The 19700-nt window shown below is 39.7% G+C and overlaps 1 protein-coding gene across 3 annotated transcripts in view; it reads right to left on the minus strand.

Annotated features, from left to right (window-relative positions):
* CCDC28B (coiled-coil domain containing 28B) overlaps nucleotides 1–19053 on the minus strand; it is a 36255-nt gene extending 17202 nt beyond the window's left edge. Inside the window, exon 1 of one of the 3 annotated variants that reach the window (XM_053707238.1) lies at nucleotides 18979–19053. In XM_053707238.1, coding sequence (XP_053563213.1) covers nucleotides 18979–19014 — 36 coding nt within the window. In that variant the 5' untranslated portion in view covers nucleotides 19015–19053. Of the gene's footprint in view, nucleotides 1–15438; nucleotides 15529–18764; nucleotides 18875–18978 lie in introns of those variants that run through there. The other 2 variants (XM_053707239.1, XM_053707240.1) reach the window with 2 other exon arrangements.
* Nucleotides 19054–19700: the final 647 nt, after the last annotated feature.

The raw sequence follows: 19700 nt of genomic DNA on the forward strand, positions 1-19700 counted from the left end.
ATCTGTGTAAAACTATGTATGTATCTGTGTATGTTTGTGTTTGTATGTACCTGTGGAAAACTAAGTATGTATCTGTGTATGTACAGTTGTATGCAAAAGTTTAGGCTCCCCTGACAATTTCCATGATTTTCATTTATAAATAATTGGGTGTTTGGATCAGCAATTTCATTTTGATCTATCAAATAACTGAAGGACACAGTAATATTTCAGTAGGGAAATGAGGTTTATTAGATTAACAGAAAATGTGCAATATGCATCAAAACGACAGGTGCATAAATTAGGGCACCCCAACAGAAATATTGCATCAATATTTAGTAGAGCCTCCTTTAGCAGAAATATCAGCCTCTAGACGCTTCCTATAGCCTGTAATGAGTGTCTGGATGAAGGTATTTTGGACCATTCCTCCTTGCAAAACATCTCCAGTTCAGTTAGGTTTGATGGTTGCCGAGCATGGACAGCCCGCATCAAATCACCCCACAGATTTTCAATGATATTCAGGTCTGGGGGCTGGGATGGCTATTCCAGAAAATTGTACTTGTTTCTCTGCATAAATGCCAGAGTAGATTTTGAGCAATGTTTTGGGTCGTTGTCTTGTTGAAATATTGAACCCCGACGTAATATCAACTTTGTGACTGATTCCTTAACATTATTCTCAAGTATCTACTGATATTGAGTGGAAGCCATGCGACCCTCAACTTTAAAAAGATTCCCAGTACCGGCACTGGCCACACAGCCCCACAGCATGATGGAACATCCACCAAATTTTACTGTGGGTAGCAAGTGTTTGTCTTGAAATGCTGTGTTCTTTTGCCGCCATGCATAACGCCCCTTTTTATGACCAAATAACTCAATCTTTGTTTCATCAGTCCACAGCACCTTCTTCCAAAATTAAGCTGGCTTGTCCAAATGTGCGTTTGCATACCTCAAGCGACTCTGTTTGTGGCGTTTGTGCAGAAAAGGCTTCTTCCGCATCACTCTCCCATACAGCTTCTCCTTGTGCAAAGTGCGCTGAATTGTTGAACGATGCACAGTGACACCATCTGCAGCAAGATGATGTTGTAGGTCTTTGGAGGTGGTCTGTGGGCTGTTTTTGACCGTTCTCACCATCCTTTGACTTTCCCATGTTTTACTTGGCCTGCCACTTCTAGCCTTAACAAGAACTGTGCCTGTGGTCTTCCATTTCCTCACTATGTTCCTTACAGTGGACACTGACAGCTTAAATCTCTGCAATAGCTTTTTTGTAGCCTTCCCCTAAACCATAATGTTGAACAATCTTTGTTTTCAGGTCATTTGAGAGTTGTTTTGAGGCCCCCATGTTGTCACTCTTCAGAGGAGAGTCAAAGAGAACAACAACTTGTAATTGGCCACCTTAAATACCTTTTCTCATGATTGGATGCACCTGTCTATGAAGTTCAAGGCTTAATGGATTCATCAAACCAATTGTGTGTTCCAATTAATCAGTGCTAGGTAGTTACAGGTATTCAAATCAACAAAATGACAAGGGTGACCAAATTTATGCACCTGTCTAATTTCGTTTTGATGCATATTGCACATTTTCTGTTAATCCAATAAATCTAATTTCACTACTAAAATATTACTGTGTCCTTCAGTTATTTGATAGATCAAAATTAAATTGCTGATCCAAACACCCAATTATTTATAAATGAAAATCATGGAAATTGTCAGGGGTGCCTAAACTGTTGCATACAACTGTATGTATCTGTGTATGTTTGTGTGTGTGTATGTATCTGTGTGTGTGTATGTATCTGTGTGTGTATGTATCTCTTATGTGCGTGTGTATGTATCTGTGTATGTATGTATCTGTGCTTGTTTGTGTGTGTGTGTATGTATCTGTGTATGTTTGTGTGTATGTATGTGTGTAAAACTAAGTATGTATCTGTGTGTGTATGTATCTCTTATATGTGTGTGTATGTATCTGTGTAAAACTAAGTATGTATCTGTGTATGTATGTATCTGTATTTGTGTGTGTGTATGTATCTGTGTATGTCTGTGCGTGTGTATGTATCTGTGTAAAACTAAGTATGTATCTGTGTGTGTATGTATCTGTGTATGTTTGTGTGTGTATGCATCTGTGTAAAACTAAGTATGTATATGTGTCTGTATGTATCTGTGTATGTTTGTGTGTGTGTGTATCTGTGTATGTTTGTGTGTGTACGTATCTGTGTAAAATTAAGTATGTATCTGTGTGTGTGTGTGTGTGTGTGTGTGTGTGTGTGTGTATGTATCTGTGTATGTTTGTATATGTACGTATCTGTGTAAAACTAAGTATGTATCTGTGTGTGTGTATGTATCTCTTATATGTGTGTGTATGTATCTGTGTAAAACTAAGTATGTATCTGTGTATGTATGTATCTATCTGTATTTGTGTATGTATCTGTGTATGTCTGTGCGTGTGTATGTATCTGTGTAAAACTAAGTATGTATCTGTGTGTGTATGTATCTGTGTATGTTTGTGTGTGTATGCATCTGTGTAAAACATAATTTATGTAAGAACTTACCTGATAAATTCATTTCTTTCATATTACCAAGAGTCCATGAGCTATGACGTATGGGATATACATTCCTACCAGGAGGGGCAAAGTTTCCCAAACCTCAAAATGCCTATAAATACACCCCTCACCACACCCACAATTCAGTTTAACGAATAGCCAAGCAGTGGGGTGATAAATAAAGGAGTAGAAAGCATCAACAAAGGAAATTTGGAAATAATTCTGCTTTATACAAAAAAATCATAACCACCATAAAAAGGGTGGGCCTCATGGACTCTTGCTAATATGAAAGAAATGAATTTATCAGGTAAGTTCTTACATAAATTATGTTTTCTTTCATGTAATTAGCAAGAGTCCATGAGCTAGTGACCCACAATTCAGTTTAACGAATAGCCAAGAAGTGGGGTGATAAGAAAAAAGTGCGAAAGCATATAAAATAAGGAATTGGAATAATTGTGCTTTATACAAAAATCATAACCACCACAAAAAAGGGCGGGCCTCATGGACTCTTGCTAATATGAAAGAAATGAATTTATCAGGTAAGTTCTTACATAAATTATGTTTTCTTTCATGTAATTAGCAAGAGTCCATGAGCTAGTGACGTATGGGATAATGACTACCCAAGATGTGGATCTTTCCACGCAAGAGTCACTAGAGAGGGAGGGATAAAATAAAGACAGCCAATTCCTGCTGAAAATAATCCACACCCAGAATAAAGTTTAATGAAAAACATAAGCAGAAGATTCAAACTGAAACCACTGCCTGAAGTACTTTTCTACCAAAAACTGCTTCAGAAGAAGAAAACACATCAAAATGGTAGAATTTAGTAAAAGTATGCAAAGAGGACCAAGTTGCTGCTTTGCAAATCTGAACAACCGAAGCTTCATTCCTAAACGCCCAGGAAGTAGAAACTGACCTAGTAGAATGAGCTGTAATCCTTCGAGGCGGAATTTTACCCGACTCGACATAGGCATGATGAAATAAAGATTTCAACCAAGATGCCAAAGAAATGGCAGAAGCTTTCTGGCCTTTTCTAGAACCGGAAAAGATGACAAATAGACTAGAAGTCTTTCGGAAAGACTTAGTAGCTTCAACATAATAATACAAAGCTCTAACAGCATCCAAAGAATGCAATGATTTCTCCTTAGAATTCATAGGATTAGGACATAATGAAGGAACCACAATTTCTCTACTAATGTTGTAGAATTCACAACCTTAGGTAAAAAATTAAAAAGAAGTTCGCAGCACCGCCTTATCCTGATGCAAAATCAGAAAAGGAGACTCACAAGAAAGAGCAGATAATTCAGAGACTCTTCTGGCAGAAGAGATGGCCAAAAGAAACAAAACTTTCCAAGAAAGTAATATAACGACCAAAGAATGCATGGGTTCAAAAGGAGGAGCTTGAAGAGCCCCCAGAACCAAATTCAAACTCCAAGGAGGAGAAATTGACTTAATGACAGGTTTTATACGAACCAAAGCTTGTACAAAACAATGAATATCAGGAAGATTAGCAATCCTTCTGTGAAAAAGAACAGAAAGAGCAGAGATTTGTCTTTTCAAGGAACTTGCTAACAAACCTTTATCTAAACCATCCTGAAGAAACTGTAAAATGCTCGGTATTCAAAAAGAATGCCAAGAAAAAAAGATGAGAAAGACACTAAGAAATATAAGTCTTCCAGACTCTATAATATATCTCTCTAGATACAGATTTACGAGCCTGTCACATAGTAACAATCACAGAGTCAGAGAAACCTCTTTGACCAAGAATCAAGCGTTCAAACTCCATACCTTAAAATTTAAGGATTTGAGATCCTGATGGAAAAAAGAACCTTGCGACAGAAAGTCTGGTCTTAACGGAAGAGTCCACAGCTGGCAAGAGGCCATCCAGACAAGATCTGCATACCAAAACCTGTGAGGCCATGCTGGAGCTACCAGCAGGACAAACGAGCATTCCTTTAGAATCTTGGAGAATACTCTTGGAAGAAGAACTAGAGGCGGAAAGATATAGGCAGGATGATACTTGTAAGGAAGTGATAATGCATCCACTGCCTCCGCCCGAGGATCCCGGGATCTGGACAGATACCAGGGAAGTTTCTTGTTTAGATGAGAAGCCATCTATTTCTGGGAGTTCCCACATTTGAACAATCTGAAGAAATACCTCTGGGTGAAGAGACCATTCGCCCGGATGCAACGTTTGGCGACTGAGATAATCCGCTTCCCAATTGTCTATACCTGGGATATGAACCGCAGAGATTAGACAGGAGCTGGATTCCGCCCAAACCAAAATTCGAGATACTTCTTTCATAGCCAGAGGACTGCGAGTCCCTCCTTGATGATTGATGTATGCCACAGTTGTGACATTGTCTATCTGAAAACAAATGAACAACTCTCTCTTCAGAAGAGGCCAAGACTGAAGAGCTCTGAAAATTGCACGGAGTTCCAAAATATTGATCGGTAATCTCACCTCCTGAGATTCCCAAACCCCTTGTGCCGTCAGAGACCCCCACACAGCTCCCCAACCTGTAAGACTTGCATCTGTTGAGATTATAGTCCAGGTCGGAAGAACAAAGAAGCCGCCTGAACTAAACTATGGTGATCTGTCCACCATGTCAGAGAGTGTCGTATAATCGGTTTAAAGATATTAATTGAGATATCTTTGTGTAATCCCTGCACCATTGGTTCAGCATACAGAGCTGAAGAGGTCGCATGTGAAAACGAGCAAAGGAGATCGCATCCGATGTGGCAGTCCTAAGACCTAAAATTTCCATGCATAAGGCTACCAAAGGGAATGATTGTGACTGAAGGTTTTGACAAGCTGATATCAATGTTAAACTTCTCTTGTCTGACAAGGACAGAGTCATAGACACTGAATCTATCTGGAAACCTAAAAAGGTTACCCTTGTCTGAGGAATCAATGAACTGATTGGTAAATTGATCCTCCAACCATGATCTTGAAGAAACAACACAAGTCAATTCGTATGAGATTCTGCGAAAATGTGAAGACTGAGCAAGTACCAAGATATCGTCCAAATAAGGAAATACCAAAACCCTGTTCTCTGATTACAGACAGAAGGGCACCGAGAACCTTTGAAAAAATTCTTGGAGCTGATGCTAGGCCAAACGGTAGAGCCACAAAACTGGTAATGCTTGTCTAAAAAGAGAATCTCAGAAACTAAAAGTGATCTGGATGAATCGGAATATGCAGATATGCATCCTGTAAATATATTGTAGACATATAATGCCCTTGCTAAACAAAAGGCAGGATAGTCCTACAGTTACCATCTTGAATGTTGGTATCCTTACATAACGATTCAATATTGATAGATCCGGAACTGGTCTGAAGGAATTGACCTTCTTTGGTACAATGAAGAGATAGAATAAAACCCCAGCCCCTGTTCCAGAACTGGAACTGGCATAATTACTCCAGCCAACTCTAGATCTGAAACACATTTCAGAAATGCTGAGCCTTTGCTGTGTTTACTGGGACACGGGAAAGAAAAAAATCTCTTAGCAGGAGGCCTTAACTTGAAGCCAATTCTGTACCTTTCTGAAACAATGTTCTGAAACCAGAGATTGTGAACGGAATTGATCCAAATTTCTTTGAAGAAAACGTAATCTGCCCCATACCAGCTGAGCTGGAATGAGGGCCGCACCTTCATGGGCACTTAGGAGCTGGCTTTAGGTTTCTATAAGGCTTGGATATATTCCAAACTGGAAATGGTTTTCAAACTGATACCGCTCCTGAGGATGAAGGATCAGGCTTTTGTTCCTTGTTGTGAGGAAAGGAACGAAAACGAATATTAGACCTAAATTTACCTTAGATTTTTTATCCTTTGGTAAAAAAGTTCCCTTCCCTCCAGTAACAGTTGAGATAATAGAATCCAACTGAGAACCGAATAATTTATTACCCTGGAAAGAAAGGGAAAGCAAAGTTGACTTAGAAGACATATTAGCATTCCAAGTTTTAAGCCATAAAGCTTTTCTAGCTAAAATAGCTAGACATATACCTGACATCAACTCTAATGATATCAAAAGATGGTATCACAAATAAAATTATTAGCATGTTATAGAATAATAATAATGCTATAAAATTATGATCTGTTACTTGTTGCGCTAAAGCTTCTAACCAAAAAGTTGAAGCTGCAGCAACATCCGCTAAAAATATAGCAGGTCTAAGAAGATTACCTGAACATAAGTAAGCTTTTCTTAGAAAGGATTCAATTTTCCTATCTAAAGGATCCTTAAATGAAGTACTATCTGCCGTAGGAATAGTAGTACGTTTAGCAGGAGTAGAGACAGCCCCATTAACCTTAGGGATTTTGACCCAAAAAACTCGAATCTGTCAGATGGCACAGGATATAATTGCTTAAACGTTTAGAAGGAGTAAATGAATTACCCAAATTATTCCATTCCCTGGAAATTACTTCAGAAATAGCATCAGGGAGATTAAACACTTCTGGAATAACTACAGGAGATTTAAAAACCTTATTTAAACGTTTAGATTTAGTATCAAGAGGACCAGAATCCTCTATTTCTAATGCAATTAATACTTCTTTAAATAAAGAACGAATAAATTCCATCTTGAACAAATACAAAGATTTATCAGCATCAACCTCTGAGACAGAAACCTCTGAACCAGAAGAACCATTATCAGTATCAGAATGATGATGTTCATTTAAAAATTCATCTGAAAAAAGAGAAGTTTTAAAAGACTTTTATGTATACTAGAAGGAGAAATAACAGACATAGCCTTCTTAATGGATTTAAAAAATAAAATCTCTTATGTTATCAGGAACACTCTGAAAATTAGATGTTGACGGAACAGCAACAGGTAATGTAACAGTACTAAAGGAAATTTTATCTGCATTAATAAGTTTGTCATGACATGCAATACAAACAACAGCTGGAGAAACAGATACCAAAAATTTATAGCAGATACACTTAGCTTGGTAGCTCCAGCACCGGGCAGCGATTTTCCTGAAGTATCTTCTGACTCAGTTGCAACGTGGAACATCTTGCAATATGTAATAGAAAAAACAACATATAAAGCAAAATTGATCAAATTCCTTAAATGACAGTTTCAGGAATGGGAAAAAAATTGCCAGTGAACAAGCTTCTAGCAACCAGAAGCAATAAATAATGAGACTTAAATAATGTGGAGACAAAAATGACACCCATATTTTTTAGCGCCAAATAAGACGCCCACATTATTTGGCGCCTAAATGCTTTTGGCGCCAAAAATGACGCTACATCCGGAACGCCGACACTTTTGACGCAAAAAAACGTCAAAAAATGATGCAACTTCCGGCGACACGTATGACGCCGGAAACAGAAAAAAAAATTTTGCGCCAAAAAAGTCCGCGCCAAGAATGACGCAATAAAATGAAGCATTTTCAGCCCCCGCGAGCCTAACAGCCCACAGGGAAAAAGTCTAATTTTTTTAAGGTAAGAAAAAATGATTGAAACAAATGCATTATCCCAAGTATGAAACTGACTGTCTGAAAATAAGGAATGTTGAACATCCTGAGTCAAGGCAAATAAATGTTTGAATACATATATTTAGAACTTTATAAAAAAGTGCCTAACCATAGCTTAGAGTGTCACAGAAAATAAGCTTACTTACTTACCCCAGGACACTCATCTACATGTTGTAGAAAGCCAAACCAGTACTGAAACGAAAATCAGCAGAGGTAATGGTATATATATAAGAGTATATCGTCGATCTGAAAAGGGAGGTAAGAGATGAATCTCTACGACCGATAACAGAGAACCTATGAAATAGACCCCGTAGAAGGAGATCATTGCATTCAAATAGGCAATACTCTCCTCACATCCCTCTGACATTCACTGCACGCTGAGAGGAAAACCGGGCTCCAACCTGCTGCGGAGCGCATATCAACGTAGAATCTAGCACAAACTTACTTCACCACCTCCATCGGAGGCAAAGTTTGTAAAACTGAATTGTGGGTGTGGTGAGGGGTGTATTTATAGGCATTTTGAGGTTTGGGAAACTTTGCCCCTCCTGGTAGGAATGTATATCCCATACGTCACTAGCTCATGGACTCTTGCTAATTACATGAAAGAAAACTAAGTATGTATATGTGTCTGTATGTATCTGTGTATGTTTGTGTGTGTGTGTAGCTGTGTATGTTTGTGTGTGTACGTATCTGTGTAAAACTAAGTATGTATCTGTATGTATCTGTGTAAAACTAAATATGTATCTCTGTGCGTGTGTATGTATCTGTGTATGTTTGTGTGTGTACGTATCTGTGTAAAACTAAGTATGTATCTGTGTCTGTATGTATCTGTGTATGTTTGTATGTGTGTGTATCTGTGTATGGTTGTGTGTGTACGTATCTGTGTAAAACTAAGTATGTATCTGTATGTATCTGTGTAAAACTAAGTATGTATCTGTGTGTGTATGTATCTGTGTATGTTTGTGTGTGTACGTATCTGTGTAAAACTAAGTATGTATCTGTATGTATCTGTGTAAAATGAAGTATGTATCTGTGTGTGTGTATGTATCTGTGTATGTTTGTGTGTGTATGTATCTGTGTAAAACGAAGTATGTATCTGTGTGTGTATATATCTGTGTATGTTTATGTGTATGTATCTGTGTAAAAACTGAATTTATGTTTACCTGATAAATTACTTTCTCCAACGGTGTGTCCGGTCCACGGCGTCATCCTTACTTGTGGGATATTCTCTTCCCCAACAGGAAATGGCAAAGAGCCCAGCAAAGCTGGTCACATGATCCCTCCTAGGCTCCGCCTACCCCAGTCATTCGACCGACGTAAAGGAGGAATATTTGCATAGGAGAAACCATATGATACCGTGGTGACTGTAGTTAAAGAAAATAAATTATCAGACCTGATTAAAAAACCAGGGCGGGCCGTGGACCGGACACACCGTTGGAGAAAGTAATTTATCAGGTAAACATAAATTCAGTTTTCTCCAACATAGGTGTGTCCGGTCCACGGCGTCATCCTTACTTGTGGGAACCAATACCAAAGCTTTAGGACACGGATGAAGGGAGGGAGCAAATCAGGTCACCTAAATGGAAGGCACCACGGCTTGCAAAACCTTTCTCCCAAAAATAGCCTCAGAAGAAGCAAAAGTATCAAACTTGTAAAATTTGGTAAAAGTGTGCAGTGAAGACCAAGTCGCTGCCTTACATATCTGATCAACAGAAGCCTCGTTCTTGAAGGCCCATGTGGAAGCCACAGCCCTAGTGGAATGAGCTGTGATTCTTTCAGGAGGCTGCCGTCCGGCAGTCTCATAAGCCAATCTGATGATGCTTTTAATCCAAAAAGAGAGAGAGGTAGAAGTTGCTTTTTGACCTCTCCTTTTACCAGAATAAACAACAAACAAGGAAGATGTTTGTCTAAAATCCTTTGTAGCATCTAAATAGAATTTTAGAGCGCGAACAACATCCAAATTGTGCAACAAACGTTCCTTCTTTGAAACTGGATTCGGACGCAAAGAAGGCACGACTATCTCCTGGTTAATGTTTTTGTTAGAAACAACTTTCGGAAGAAAACCAGGTTTAGTACGTAAAACCACCTTATCTGCATGGAACACCAGATAAGGAGGAGAACACTGCAGAGCAGATAATTCTGAAACTCTTCTAGCAGAAGAAATTGCAACCAAAAACAAAACTTTCCAAGATAATAACTTAATATCAACGGAATGTAAGGGTTCAAACGGAACCCCCTGAAGAACTGAAAGAACTAAGTTGAGACTCCAAGGAGGAGTCAAAGGTTTGTAAACAGGCTTGATTCTAACCAGAGCCTGAACAAAGGCTTGAACATCTGGCACAGCTGCCAGCTTTTTGTGAAGTAACACAGACAAGGCCGAAATCTGTCCCTTCAAGGAACTTGCAGATAATCCTTTCTCCAATCCTTCTTGAAGAAAGGATAGAATCTTAGGAATTTTTACCTTGTCCCAAGGGAATCCTTTAGATTCACACCAACAGATATATTTTTTCCATATTTTGTGGTAAATTTTTCTAGTTACAGGCTTTCTGGCCTGAACAAGAGTATCAATAACAGAATCTGAGAACCCTCGTTTTGATAAGATCAAGCGTTCAATCTCCAAGCAGTCAGCTGGAGTGAGACCAGATTCGGATGTTCGAACGGACCTTGAACAAGAAGGTCTCGTCTCAAAGGTAGCTTCCATGGTGGAGCCGATGACATATTCACCAGATCTGCATACCAAGTCCTGCGTGGCCACGCAGGAGCTATCAAGATCACCGACGCCCTCTCCTGATTGATCCTGGCTACCAGCCTGGGGATGAGAGGAAACGGCGGGAATACATAAGCTAGTTTGAAGGTCCAAGGTGCTACTAGTGCATCTACTAGAGTCGCCTTGGGATCCCTGGATCTGGACCCGTAGCAAGGAACCTTGAAGTTCTGACGAGAGGCCATCAGATCCATGTCTGGAATGCCCCACAGTTGAGTAATTTGGGCAAAGATTTCCGGATGGAGTTCCCACTCCCCCGGATGTAATGTCTGACGACTCAGAAAATCCGCTTCCCAATTTTCCACTCCTGGGATGTGGATTGCAGACAGGTGGCAGGAGTGAGTCTCCGCCCATTGAATGATTTTGGTCACTTCTTCCATCGCCAGGGAACTCCTTGTTCCCCCCTGATGGTTGATGTACGCAACAGTCGTCATGTTGTCTGATTGAAACCGTATGAACTTGGCCTTTGCTAGCTGAGGCCAAGCCTTGAGAGCATTGAATATCGCTCTCAGTTCCAGAATATTTATCGGTAGAAGAGATTCTTCCCGAGACCAAAGACCCTGAGCTTTCAGGGGTCCCCAGACCGCGCCCCAGCCCATCAGACTGGCGTCGGTCGTGACAATGACCCACTCTGGTCTGCGGAAGGTCATCCCTTGTGACAGGTTGTCCAGGGACAGCCACCAACGGAGTGAGTCTCTGGTCCTCTGATTTACTTGTATCGTCGGAGACAAGTCTGTATAGTCCCCATTCCACTGACTGAGCATGCACAGTTGTAATGGTCTTAGATGAATGCGCGCAAAAGGAACTATGTCCATTGCCGCTACCATCAAACCTATTACTTCCATGCACTGCGCTATGGAAGGAAGAGGAACGGAATGAAGTGTTTGACAAGAGTTTAGAAGTTTTGTTTTTCTGGCCTCTGTCAGAAAAATCCTCATTTCTAAGGAGTCTATTATTGTTCCCAAGAAGGGAACCCTTGTTGACGGAGATAGAGAACTCTTTTCTACGTTCACTTTCCATCCGTGAGATCTGAGAAAGGCCAGGACTATGTCCGTGTGAGCCTTTGCTTGAGGAAGGGACGACGCTTGAATCAGAATGTCGTCCAAGTAAGGTACTACTGCAATGCCCCTTGGTCTTAGTACCGCTAGAAGGGACCCTAGTACCTTTGTGAAAATCCTTGGAGCAGTGGCTAATCCGAAAGGAAGTGCCACGAACTGGTAATGCTTGTCCAGGAATGCGAACCTTAGGAACCGATGATGTTCCTTGTGGATAGGAATATGTAGATACGCATCCTTTAAATCCACCGTGGTCATGAATTGACCTTCCTGGATGGAAGGAAGAATTGTTCGAATGGTTTCCATTTTGAACGATGGAACCTTGAGAAACTTGTTTAGGATCTTGAGATCTAAGATTGGTCTGAACGTTCCCTCTTTTTTTGGGAACTACGAACAGATTGGAGTAGAACCCCATCCCTTGTTCTCCTAATGGAACAGGATGAATCACTCTCATTTTTAACAGGTCTTCTACACAATGTAAGAATGCCTGTCTCTTTATGTGGTCTGAAGACAATTGAGACCTGTGGAACCTCCCCCTTGGGGGAAGCCCCTTGAATTCCAGAAGATAACCTTGGGAGACTATTTCTAGTGCCCAAGGATCCAGAACATCTCTTGCCCAAGCCTGAGCGAAGAGAGAGAGTCTGCCCCCCACCAGATCCGGTCCCGGATCGGGGGCCAACATTTCATGCTGTCTTGGTAGCAGTGGCAGGTTTCTTGGCCTGCTTTCCCTTGTTCCAGCCTTGCATTGGTCTCCAGGCTGGCTTGGCTTGAGAAGTATTACCCTCTTGCTTAGAGGACGTAGCACTTGGGGCTGGTCCGTTTCTACGAAAGGGACGAAAATTAGGTTTATTTTTGGCCTTGAAAGACCTATCCTGAGGAAGGGCGTGGCCCTTACCCCCAGTGATATCAGAGATAATCTCTTTCAAGTCAGGGCCAAACAGCGTTTTCCCCTTGAAAGGAATGTTAAGCAATTTGTTCTTGGAAGACGCATCCGCTGACCAAGATTTCAACCAAAGCGCTCTACGCGCCACAATAGCAAACCCAGAATTTTTCGCCGCTAACCTAGCCAATTGCAAAGTGGCGTCTAGGGTGAAAGAATTAGCCAATTTGAGAGCACGGATTCTGTCCATAATCTCCTCATAAGGAGGAGAATCACTATCGATCGCCTTTTCTAGCTCATCGAACCAGAAACACGCGGCTGTAGTGACAGGGACAATGCATGAAATTGGTTGTAGAAGGTAACCTTGCTGAACAAACATCTTTTTAAGCAAACCTTCTAATTTTTTATCCATAGGATCTTTGAAAGCACAACTATCTTCTATGGGTATAGTGGTGCGTTTGTTTAAAGTAGAAACCGCCCCCTCGACCTTGGGGACTGTCTGCCATAAGTCCTTTCTGGGGTCGACCATAGGAAACAATTTTTTAAATATGGGGGGAGGGACGAAAGGTATACCGGGCCTTTCCCATTCTTTATTTACAATGTCCGCCACCCGCTTGGGTATAGGAAAAGCTTCTGGGGGCCCCGGGACCTCTAGGAACTTGTCCATTTTACAAAGTTTCTCTGGGATGATCAAAGTCTCACAATCATCCAGAGTGGATAACACCTCCTTAAGCAGAGCGCGGAGATGTTCCAACTTAAATTTAAATGTAATCACATCGGGTTCAGCTTGTTGAGAAATTTTCCCTGAATCTGAAATTTCTCCCTCAGACAAAACCTCCCTGTCCCCCTCAGACTGGTGTAGGGGCATTTCAGAACCATTATCATCAGCGTCCTCATGCTCTTCAGTATCTAAAACAGAGCAGTCGCGCTTACGCTGATAAGTGGGCATTTTGGCTAAAATGTTTTTGATAGAATTATCCATTACAGCCGTTAATTGTTGCATAGTAAGAAGTATTGGCGCGCTAGATGTACTAGGGGCCTCCTGAGTGGGCAAGACTGGTGTAGACGAAGGAGGGAATGATGCAGTACCATGCTTACTCCCCTCACTTGAGGAATCATCTTGGGCATCATTTTCTGTGTCACATAAATCACATCTATTTAAATGAGAAGGAACCTTGGCTTCCCCACATTCAGAACACAGTCTATCTGGTAGTTCAGACATGTTAAACAGGCATAAACTTGATAACAAAGTACAAAAAACGTTTTAAAATAAAACCGTTACTGTCACTTTAAATTTTAAACTGAACACACTTTATTACTGCAATTGCGAAAAAGTATGAAGGAATTGTTCAAAATTCACCAAAATTTCACCACAGTGTCTTAAAGCCTTAAAAGTATTGCACACCAAATTTGGAAGCTTTAACCCTTAAAATAACGGAACCTGAGCCGTTTTTATCTTTAACCCCTTTACAGTCCCTGGTATCTGCTTTGCTGAGACCCAACCAAGCCCAAAGGGGAATACGATACCAAATGACGCCTTCAGAAAGTCTTTTCTATGTATCAGAGCTCCTCACACATGCGACTGCATGTCATGCTTCTCAAAAACAAGTGCGCAATACCGGCGCGAAAATGAGGCTCTGCCTATCATTAGGGAAAGCCCCTAGAGAATAAGGTGTCCAAAACAGTGCCTGCCGATATTATTTTACAAAATACCCAGATTAAAATGATTCCTCAAGGCTAAATATGTTTATATATGAATCGATTTAGCCCAGAAAATGTCTACAGTCTTAACAAGCCCTTATTTACTGTCTGTAATAAAAAATGGCTTACCGGATCCCATAGGGAAAATGACAGCTTCCAGCATTACATCGTCTTGTTAGAATGTGTCATACCTCAAGCAGCAAAAGCCTGCTCACTGTTCCCCCAACTGAAGTTAATTCCTCTCAACAGTCCTGTGTGGAACAGCCATCGATTTTAGTAACGGTTGCTAAAATCATTTTCCTCTTACAAACAGAAATCTTCATCTCTTTTCTGTTTCAGAGTAAATAGTACATACCAGCACTATTTTAAAATAACAAACTCTTGATTGAATAATAAAAACTACAGTTAAACACTAAAAAACTCTAAGCCATCTCCGTGGAGATGTTGCCTGTACAACGGCAAAGAGAATGACTGGGGTAGGCGGAGCCTAGGAGGGATCATGTGACCAGCTTTGCTGGGCTCTTTGCCATTTCCTGTTGGGGAAGAGAATATCCCACAAGTAAGGATGACGCCGTGGACCGGACACACCTATGTTGGAGAAACTAAGTATGTATCTGTGTGTGTATTTATCTCTGTGTGCATGTGTATATATGTGTGTGTGTATCTATGTGTGTGTGTGTATCCGTGTGTGCATATGTCTTCTAAAACACCATTAATATTTACTAGTAGCTTGACTAGTAGCTGCACTATGAGTTGTTTTTTTAATACGTGTTTATGTTCTCTCTGCCCTCTGTCTTATTATATTCTTCTCTGGCCTTCTCTTAGCTTACGTATAAAACTATAGCGCATAAGCTATGGAGGACACAATGTGCAGTTAGCTGACAGATAACATAACTAACACTCAAAAACTCTTTTATCCTCCATAGAGAGCAGGGGCACTGTAAAAAAGTATTTTGATCTTTATATGGATAGAATAATAATATTGGATAGAATAATATGCTGATGTGAAGCTACAGTATATATCTTCTAATCTAAATATCACACATTTTACCTGTCGAAAATATGTTCTTTTAAATCCTTGGAAGAAAGTCTGGAAACTTATTGTTCTTTTTTAGCAATCTTAGTAACGTCCTGACACAATTCTATATAGGTTTATTCTTCAACAGACTAATTCAAATTGGACATTTTCTGGCCTTTCCTTGTCCTGCCCAGTACTCAGAGAAAAAAATGTATTGTTTGTACCCTTATACCTCAGTAAAGAGTCATTGTCATGCAAATAGGGCTTTGCCTCCTGTGTCACTAATGCTGTGATGCTCTTTGCATGTTAATCAGTATGAGGTGTGTGTACTAGTTCTAAAAATACGTCTGTGCTCTCAAGTCGGGATTAATTGCAGTATGTGTGGGATAGTATAGCGAGCCATCAAGATTTGTAATCCTAGTGTACAGAGCTTACATGTGATGAAAGGGAAACATGACACGGAATGGTAAGAACAAGACGGGGAAGTAAAAGAAAACAAATATTGAAATGAATCAGGGGAGAACAGAGTGAGCGAAAGTGAGAAGGCTGTACCATACAGTAGGGGGATAAAACAGAAAAGGGAAGTAAGCAAAAAGAAAAAATGGTGAAGGAAAAAGAGAGGGCAAGAGAATAAAAATAGAAAGTTTGGAACTGATTGGATTTTTAAAGAGAGAGATACTAGGGAGAAGAGACAAATTAAATAAAAGAAAATACGTTAAAAAAAAAGTATGGTGTATAAAAGTATATTTCGTCATCCTCCAATTTATTTAGGGACAAAAACAGAGAATATTGTATGCTGTATTGATTTTAATAGATTGGAGTTACTGGTTTAGACATCTTTTATGCCATTTAAAATCATATAACAAACAAATCCCTTTATCCACAATATTATTTCATTTAGTATAGTCACTACCATTAAATTCCTGTAGACAAAATTATATTCATTAAACTGCATATAGGGTGGTCAGCTATCCTCAATAAAATACTGAACAACTAGCAGTTTAACTGGGGCGGCAGTCACCTGAAACCCCAGTCAAATACATGCTCTCCTAAGGCCTCACAACAGATCCCAAGGCACTGAAGCCATTTTGTCTGTCACATCATACTTCAGACCAAACCAATGGTTCTGCAGCCCTCTGTCATACACCCACAAAAGAACCTAACACACCTGCAGCCCTCTGTCATACACCCACAAAAGACCCTAACACACCTGCAGCCCTCTGTCATACACCCACAAAAGACCCTAACACACCTGCAGCCCTCTGTCATACACCCACAAAAGACCCTAACACACCTGCAGTCCCTCTGTCATACACCCACAAAAGACCCTAACACACCTGCAGCCCTCTGTCATACACCCACAAAAGACCCTAACACTCCTGCAGCCCTCTGTCATACACCCACAAAAGACCCTAACACACCTGCAGTCCCTCTGTCATACACCCACAAAAGACCCTAACACACCTGCAGTCCTCTGTTATACACCCACAAAAGACCCTAACACACCTGCAGCCCTCTGTCAGCCACATATGCACATCAGAACACACAATGGCCATGCAGCTGTTCTGCCATTCACATGACCACATCAGCTCTGGATTTTGGATTTTGAAAATAATGATCCAGTAAGTGCTAGCATTTTTAATTTTATATATATATATATATATATATATATATATATATATATATATATATATATTTATATATAATACAGTAGAGATCATTATTTCAATACTAAGTAGGGCTTTTGCATTAGTAATTATTACCAGTGGCCCCTCTAGTTTTGACAACGTGCCCTCTAAACATGGTTCCTTGTCATGCCTCTACACACCCACATCAGCTCCTTTATCAGTCACATATCCACTTAAAGGGAAAGTCAAGTCCAAAAAAAACTTTCATGATTTAAATAGGGCATGCGATTTTAAACAACTTCTCAATTTACTTTTATCACCAATTTTGCTTTGTTCCCTTGGTATTCTTAGTTGAAAGCTAAAATTAGGAGGTTCATATGCTTATGTCTTAGACCTTGAAGGCTGCCTCTAATCTGAATGCATTTTGACCACTAGAAGGCATTAGTTCATGTGTTTCATATAGATAACATTAAGCTCACGTACATGAAGTAACCTAGAAGTGAGCACTGATTGGCTAAAATGCAAGTCTGTCAAAAGAACTGAAATAAAGGGGGCAGTCAGCAGAAGCTTAGATACAAGGTAATTACAGAGGTAAAATGTGTATTATTATAACTGTGTTGGTTATGCAAAACTGGGGAATGAATAATAAAGGGATTATCTATCTTTTTAAACAACAGAAATTATGGTGTTGACTGTCCCTTTAAGGCCCCCTAGGCCCACAGCCCTCTGTCAGCCTCATGACAAATCATACCATCTGGCCGTGCAGGAGAAATGTTTTTGGAACCATTGTTTCACTATATAATTAATAGCTACATAATAAAGCTTAATACTTGTATAAATGACATACTGAATAATATGTATACAATAATGGTACAGAACTAATGATCTATATGTATAAAACAATGGTACAAAAGCAATGCTCTGTATGTATAAAATAATTGTACAGAACTAAATTGCTATATACATATGCAACAATGGTACAGAGCTAATCATTTATATGTATACAACAATGATACAGAACTAATATTGTAATAATGTTGATTTGCATAAAAAGCTCATGGTCTATAACCGGTAGACCTCTATATTATTAATTAAATAAAGCATAATAATACCATACAATTGTCTAACAATATAGCATATCACCATTAAAGAATTGTATATTCTTCATTGTAAAGAACCAGTATGTGTGTAAACACTCATAGAATGATCTAAAATATAATTTATCTTTAAAAACAATATTATTGATTTATTTGCTGCTGGCAAACATATATGTAATTAGTATTTTTTTAAAAAAAATACAATATAAACCCAAACAAGATTTTGAACAAATGTTACAGCAAGTGTCTATAGACATGATAACCCTAGTACAATCAAATAAGTAAAAAAAAATCAACATGGCAGCAGCTAAATGTCAGATCTCACCTGCATATAAATGATTTAAGTACATAGTTTTGTTTTTTTATAAAATATACTTAATAAAATGTACGATAAATCTACAAATCTTTGTTGTGAAAGAGAATAATTGAAGAGATTGGCTGTGCTGGATAATTATTTTAAATACTTTAGTGACTTTAGGCCACAGAGGGTGAAAAGATGGAGATATACAGTGCACCGGACTTACAAAAACAAAACGTGGCTACATGTGGTGCAGTTCTGTGGAATACTATACTGGGCTAAAGCTACAACATGATGGGGATGTAAAGAAGGGACAGTGTACCAGAAGTGACTGACCTGACGCTGTCCTGACTCACAGTAGACTACAGATGTCCCTTTTCTATCACACTGTGCTCTCTTCCCTACACCGACCCTGCTTAAAATGTCCCCACCCCCTATCAAATACTCCCCTGTCTGTTACATTATGCCCTTCTCCATCACACTACCCCCTCCCGTCATCACACAGATCCTCCCTACAATACAGGCGATTTTCCCTGGCAGCAGCACCCACCTCTTTGCTGTGAGGGTTTTCCTCCCTGTCTGTCATCCAGCCGTTTCTCTTCTCCTAGACACATCAAGCTTTTATTCTCCTCCCCTCATTTACAAACAAGACACGCCCCATCAGTGATGCACACACAGTGATACACACACAGTTACACCACAGAAGCATCACATTGATTCTCCTTGTCAGCTTTAAATGCCATTGTTGTTACTTAGCTGAGCGGGTAGTGAATAAATAAAAATGCAGTTGTGTGAGAGGATAAGGTGTCTTAGCAGAGAATGTAGTGAATTTAAAGTAATGTTTGTCTTGTGTGTTGGTAGCAGCAGCTAGTAGATAAAAAACAAAGTTGCCAATATCTGAAACAAATTTCCAGGGACACTGTAGCAGAGCCATGCTCATTTATGGTTTGCATATCTCAGCCCACTCCGATCCAACCCAAAACAAGCACATAAAATACTAGTATTATAATTTAGTAATACTGATTGCTTAAAGGGGTAGGAAAATCAAATAGAGCTGTCATGATTCAGATAGAGCATGTCATTTTTAAATTCACTTTTTTTTTAAATCAAATTGACTAGTTGTTGCTTGGTGGCTACACACATTTGTCTTTTGTCACTGGCTCAGCAGATGTGTTTAGCAAGCTCTCAGTAGTATATTGTTGCTTCTAGAAATTGAATTAAGTGTTTAATCCCTAGTTTGCAGATGGATATAACATATTAGAGTATTTTCTT

The sequence above is a fragment of the Bombina bombina genome, chromosome 3 (assembly GCF_027579735.1).
Source record: "Bombina bombina isolate aBomBom1 chromosome 3, aBomBom1.pri, whole genome shotgun sequence".
NCBI classification, from domain to species: Eukaryota; Metazoa; Chordata; class Amphibia; order Anura; family Bombinatoridae; genus Bombina; species Bombina bombina.